The sequence below is a fragment of the Rhinopithecus roxellana genome, chromosome 8 (genome assembly GCF_007565055.1).
Source record: "Rhinopithecus roxellana isolate Shanxi Qingling chromosome 8, ASM756505v1, whole genome shotgun sequence".
NCBI classification, from domain to species: Eukaryota; Metazoa; Chordata; class Mammalia; order Primates; family Cercopithecidae; genus Rhinopithecus; species Rhinopithecus roxellana.
The window spans coordinates 98772488-98779045 of record NC_044556.1 but is presented as its reverse complement, the minus strand read 5'-3'; the positions used below and the strand labels follow the sequence as shown (position 1 = coordinate 98779045).

The 6558-nt window shown below is 47.2% G+C and overlaps 1 protein-coding gene across 4 annotated transcripts in view; it reads left to right on the top strand.

Annotated features, from left to right (window-relative positions):
• Positions 1-3966: 3966 nt before the first annotated feature.
• Positions 3967-6558, top strand: part of TARBP1 (TAR (HIV-1) RNA binding protein 1) — an 84388-nt gene continuing 81796 nt past the window's right edge. For 3 of the 4 annotated variants that reach the window (XR_004058825.1, XM_030936173.1, XM_030936174.1), the window contains exon 1: positions 4010-4967. Coding sequence is in view for 3 of the 4 variants with exons in the window: in XM_030936173.1 (XP_030792033.1) it covers positions 4037-4967 (931 nt within the window). In the remaining variant the exon portion in view is untranslated. Of the gene's footprint in view, positions 4968-6558 lie in introns of all 4 variants that reach the window. The other variant, XM_030936172.1, reaches the window with a different exon arrangement.

The following is a 6558-nucleotide window of genomic DNA, read 5'->3' as shown; positions in this document are numbered from 1 at the left end:
AACAACAACAACAACAACAACAACAAAAGAAAATTGAGAGCACACATGTTTTAGGGACTTCAACATTAAGGTATATATGTCAGGAGTGTGAAGATGGAGAATTAGGCAGGCATTCCATCTTGAGGCATCTTGGATGACATGCTAAGAAACTCAACCATGATTCTGAGGGCTCTGGGTAGCCAATGATCTAATATTAGGAAGATCATCCTAGTGCCAATATGGAGTATGCATTACATGACTGGGGCATTAGGAATGGCTTCTTAAAGAGGTGCCTTGAAATTTGGGTCTTTATAAAGGAGTAGGAGATGACTGACTATTCACTCAATAAGCGTTGCTTAAATGTCATAGAGCTGGGAGTGGGGTAGGAGGTGATTGCTATTATCTTGGCAAGAAATGAGGAGGGTCTAAAACTGAGGTCTTAGTGGGGCACAGAGAGGAGGACCACCGAGAGATTTAGAAAGTCACATGGATAACTTTGAGGAGTGATTGCATGTGAGAATCAAGTAAGAGTAGGAAGTCTATTGCTTCTCAGGTTGTTGACTTGGGCAATTTGGCAATGATGGCCATTCCCCTAAATAAGGAATTCCTGGGAAGAAGTATATCGGTGGGGAGGAATGATGCTGGGGGGAGGGATGAAGGGAATGAGGTTAGATTTGTAAAAGTGGAGACTGAGAATGATGTCCTGAGTAATATTCAAATGAAGACGTGTGGTAGGCAGTTGGAGAAATAGGTTTGGAGCTATCTCCTAAGGATAAGTCTCAGGAGAGAGACCTTGGCTGGAGATACAGATTTTTTTCATCATTAGCATGTAAATGGTAATCAGATCTATAGTGTTAATGAAGTTATTCAGAGAAAATTTACAGAGTGAGGAGAAGAGAGACCTGAAGATAAAACCCTGGAAATATCACTAGGGAAAGGTCAGGAGGAAAAATAAGATGCTGAAAGAGATGGAAAAGAAACAGCTGAGAAAGCAGAGAAAAGAAAGAACAGGAGGAAGTCATTGATGAAAACCAGAGTGAGACAGTGTTTCAAGAAATAGGAAATACTCCACAGAGTCCATTCAGGTAAGGACGAAAAAGGGCAGCTTTGGCATTTAGGAGATCGCTGCCCACATTGGTGAATCAGAAAAGTGCTGTTGTGGGAAATATTCCAAGAGAGAAGACAGTGCAAACATGTTGTGGGTAAGGAGGGAAGTTCCATATGCCTGGGACAGGGGGCAGAGTAGGGGGATCGGGTTATGAGGCCAACTGCCTTTTCCCCAATCTCAATAAGCCTTCAATGCCACGCTCTGCAGTTGGGCTTTATTCCGTAGGCAACAGAGAACAAAACACTTAGGCCAACTTTTTTTTTTTTTTGGGTATAAGTCATTTAGTCATTTTTCAAGATTGAGGTAAACTTTTTTTTTTCTGAGACTGAGTCTCACTTTGTCGCCAGGCTAGGCTGGAGTGCAGTGGTGTGATCTTGGCTCTCTGCAACCTCTGCCTCCTGGGTTCAAGCGATTCTCCTGCCTCAGCCTCCCAGATAGCTGGGACTACAGGCATGTGCCACCACGCCCAGCTAATTTTTTGTATTTTAGTAGAGACGGGGTTTCACTGTGTTGGCCAGGATGGTCTCAATCTCCTGACCTCGTGATCCGCCTGCCTTGGCCTCCCAAAGTGCTGGGATTACAGGTGTGAGCCACTGCGCCCGGCTGATTGAGGAAAACTTTCTGCAGAGCAAAATGCATAGATCTTAAGGGTTCAGTTCAAAGAGTCTTGACAAATGTGTAACCAACACGCTGATCAACATAAAATATTTTCATCACCCCAGAAAGTTGCCTTGTGCCCAATTCTAGTCAAATCTCTACTCCTATATGCAACTATTGTTCTCATTTCTATCCTTCAGATTACTTTTTTCTATTCTTGGATTTCATATAAATGAAATCACGAGGATGTAAACTTTGTGACTGGCTTCCTTTGTTTAACATATTGTTTCTGAGACTTATCTATGTTGAGTGGATTAGCAATTCATTGTCTTATTGCTGGGGGCATTATTATATAGATAGATCACAATTTTTTATTCATTATTCTATTTGATTCACACGTAGGTTGTTACCTAACACCTACTAGGTTGTTAAAAGCTTTTGGCTATAATGAATAATGTTGTCAAAAATATTCTTCTGCAAGCCTTTTTTTTTTTTTTTTTTTGAAACATGTTTTCATTTATTTTAGGTCATTGCCTAGGGGTGAAATTGCTGAATCATAAAGTAGCTATATTATAACTTTACAAGAAACAGTTTCTAAAGTGATTGTACCATTTTCATGCCCACCAGTAATATATGAGGATTCCAGTTGCTCCACACCCTTAGTCTTTGCCGTTTAGTGTTTTCGAGCTTTTAAATGTTAGCCATTCTTATCAGTATGAAGCGGTATCTCATTGTGGGTTTAATTTGCATTTCTCTGATGACTAATGATGTTGAACACTTTTCCAAGTGCTTATCATTTGTATATCTTCATTTGTTAAGTGCTCAAGACATTTGCCCATTTATATTTGTTAGATATATGTTGAGAGAAATGATAGCTGTCTGCCCATTTTATGTTGAAGGTAATTGATACTTACTGACACATTTTTAAAGGGCTTAAAATAGAACCATTTATGCATTTTGTTAAAGAAAAACTGAATGCCTCTGAAATATGAAAAAAGTCTTGCCTGTCTAATGTCAGATAACCTTAAATTTAAGTCAGATAACTTTAAATTATATAAAAATAACTAAATTTAAATAACTTTAATTTTTATCTTATCCATGATGTTATTATATGTCAAGCTCTTTGAGGTTGGGACCCTGTTTTCTTTATTGACTCAGGGGCAGACCTTTGTGTTTAGTAGCGAAGAAAACCCATGTCACTGATCCAGTTTGTCTCAAATTGAGCCAGGAACCAAATCCGCACCATGCAGGCTGAGGTGAGGTTTTCTGTTTCTGTATTTAGCAATGGATGCTGTCAGAAATACAGAAAAGACAGACACAGGTACTATTTTTGAGTTTGCACACGGGAGCACATGCATTGTGTGGGGGGTTCTGCATCCTGGAGTCATCTTGGGCATTTGGTTGTGAGGGCTGGCGTGGGCATCTTGGTTTTAGCTGAATCCTAGCACATTGCCATAGGTACCTCTGAGGCAGGAGAATAGGGCCTGGAGGCAGGGAGCCTAAAAACTTCCTAGAACCAAATCAGATGGGAACACTTCAGCTATGACAGGAAATATCCTCTTCATTTACACAGGGAGTACACCAAGTAAATAACCTTGTAACTTTATTTTATCCTCTTCATTTACATAGTGTGTACACCAAGTAACCAACTGAAACCTCTATAGGTATTTAAACCCCAGAAAATTCTGTAACCAGGCCCCCTTGAGCGGCTTGCTCGGGTCTGCCCCCACCCTGTGGAGTGTACTTTTTCAATTAATCTCTGCTTTTGTTGCTTCGCTCTTTCTTTGCTCTGTTTGTGCGTTTCGTCCAATTCCTGAACCTGGAAACCATCCATCCGTAACACTTCTCACTGCTGGCCTTAGGTCTAAATCATTCTTGTGTTTTCTTGACTTATTTTTAATGCAGATGTCCAGAACCAATTTCAGACCTACTGTGTCAGTCTCTTTGTGGATGGTGCCCAGCATGTAACGTTTGGAAAATAATCTAAAGTGATTGTGATGTGCACCTTCTGTGAACTGGTTTATGCTCACAGGCACGCCTGATTTAGGGTCCTAGGCAGACCAACCTCCAATCAGGAATCGATGGAGGTGGTGTAGATACTACATTAACTTTTAACGAGGGCCTCGTTTCTCCTAAAAATAAGAGACCAGGTGGGGTTCTAGGCAGGGTTGGTGGCAGGAACCCAACGGACGCTAAGCTGGACCAAGCCGGGCTACGAGGCCCTCTCTGCGGCCGCGCGCCCGGCTCCGTCGGCGCACGCGCACGCAGGGGCCGGCCGGTCCTGTGCGCACGCATCGCGCACGCCGGCGCCTTCCTTTGGGAGCCCGGACCGGTGGCGCGGGCGCTCGGCAAATGGAGTGGGTGCTCGCGGAAGCGCTGCTCTCGCAGAGCCGGGACCCGCGGGCCCTGCTTGGGGCGCTGTGCCAAGGGGAGGCATCCGCGGAGCGCGTGGAAACGCTGCGCTTCCTTCTGCAGCGGCTCGAGGACGAGGAGGCGCGCGGCGGCGGGGGCGCAGGCGCGCTCCCGGAGGCGGCGCGCGAGGTGGCCGCAGGGTACCTCGTGCCACTGCTGCGGAGCCTGCGCGGGCGCCCAGCGGGCGGCCCGGACCCCGGTCTGCCGCCTCGCTACCGCCGGCGCGTGCTGAGGGCGGCGGGCGCGGCCCTGCGCTCGTGCGCCCGCCTGGCTGGGGGTCCGCAGCTGGCGGCCGCGCTGGCGGAGGAAGCGCTGCGCGATCTGCTCGCCGGGTGGCGCGCGCCTGGCGCCGAGGCTGCCGTGGAGGTGCTGGCGGCCGTCGGGCCTTGTTTGCGGCCACGCGAGGACGGGCCACTGCTGGAGCGCGTGGCAGGGGCCGCCGTCGCCCTGGCGCTAGGCGGGGGCGGGGATGGGGATGAGGCCGGGCCCGCCGAGGACTCAGCGGCGCTAGTGGCCGGGCGACTGCTGCCAGTGCTGGTCCAATGCGGCGGGGCGGCGCTGCGGGCCGTGTGGGGCGGGCTGGCCGCGCCCGGGACGTCCCCGGGGTCAGGCCGCGTAGAGGAGAAGCTGCTGGTCCTGAGCGCCCTGGCCGAGAAGCTGCTACCCGAGCCCGGCGGCGATCGCGCCCGCAGCGCGCGCGAGGCGGGCCCGGACGCCAGGCGCTGCTGGCGCTTCTGGAGGACCGTGCAGACGGGGCTGGGCCAGGCGGACGCCCTGACGCGCAAGCGAGCGCGCTACCTACTGCAGAGGGCGGTAGAGGTGTCGGCGGAGCTGGGGACCGACTGCACCTGCGGGCCCCTGGAAGGAAACGGTACCTGCCTCTTTGACCCTCAGCCCAGTGCTACCTACTTGTCTGCCCTGGAGGGGAGCCTTCATGCTTCTGAAAACTAGCTTATCGGGGTCGTCACTCCGATCCATGCAGAATTTGGTTATTCCGGGTTGTTCCCCTAAAGCCTGAAAACCTTTGGAACCCCCTCTCGAGGGTGTTCTCTGAAGTCACAAATCACTGCAGTTGGGAACGTTCTGACCCAGAGCAGGTGGAATACAGCACCCGTGGAATAGTTTAGGAAGATGATGGAGTCCGTGCAAGATTTTACCCAAATCTGCACTATATCGTGGTAGATTCGTCCCAATAGAAACGGTTGATATCTATCAAGTTGAAAGAAAAATTATTTATTATTTATCTGTACTGACCAGTGGATTGAGTCTTGAGTGTTAGAATTAAGCGTCCTAGAGACCATCACACCCTTTTGAAATTTCCCCTGGTAATTAGGAACAGGATTTACTAATATTTGTTAAACATGTTTCTTAAGTCGACCTTTTGAGTGTATTTTTGCCATTCATTTAATAGAATGAATCAGATTTTATTTTTTAACTTTCTGAGCTGTGCTCCCTGCTATGTGCAAGAGTAATGAAACAGCAAGGCCTCCCTTCAAGTTGGTATGTTACTGTTGATTGGTTTGACTTCAGTCATGTTAAAATTGCGTTTAAACTATCAAACTACAAAGTAGATCGACTCAAAATTGTCTCAATAGAATATTTCTACTTTTTCAACGGTAGCTGACCATTTATTACAGGTAAAGGATTTTTGTTTGGCTGAAGTTGTGAGGTTATATTTTCAAGTAATTTTAAAACATTAGATGGGTGTGATCATCCCTGAGAGTTTTCACTGGAAAACATTTTAAAAATCATCAAAAGTTAAACATTCATTTATTTGTATGAGTCAGTTATTTTGCAGTTTTTTTTTTTTTTTTTTTTTTTTGATGGAGTTTCACTCTTGTCACGCACGCTGGAATGCAATGGCACAATCTCGGCTCTCTGCAACCTCTGCCTCCTGGATTCAAGTGATTCTCCTGCCTCAGCCTCCTGAGTAGCTGGGATTACAGGCATGCGCCACCATGCCCGACTAATTTTGTTATTTATTAATAATTTGTTTATTTTAGTATTTTTGTTTTTTTTTTTAGACGGAGTCTCTCACTGTCGCCCAGGCTGGAGTGCAGTGGCACGATCTCGGCTCACTGCAACCTCTGCCTCCTGGGTTCACGCCGTTCTCCTGCCTCAGCCTCCTGAGTAGCTGGGACTACAGGCGCTCGCAACCACGCCCGGCTATTTTATTTTGTTTTTTTTTTTTTTTTGTATTTTTAGTAGGGGCGGGGTTTCACCGTGTTAGCCAGGATGGTCTAGATCTCCTGACCTCGAGATCTGCCCACCTTGGCCTCCCAAAGTGCTGGGATTACAGGCGTGAGCCGCTGTGTCCGGCCAGTTATTTTGCAGTTTTAAGGATGAGCAATGCTGTTTCCATGCTTCCTGCAACTCCCATTTCCTCTGTTACAGAAAGCAAATCCTGTGGCCTCTTCTAAGGAAATATTTTGGGACTTACCCCTATGTCTTGACATAATGTA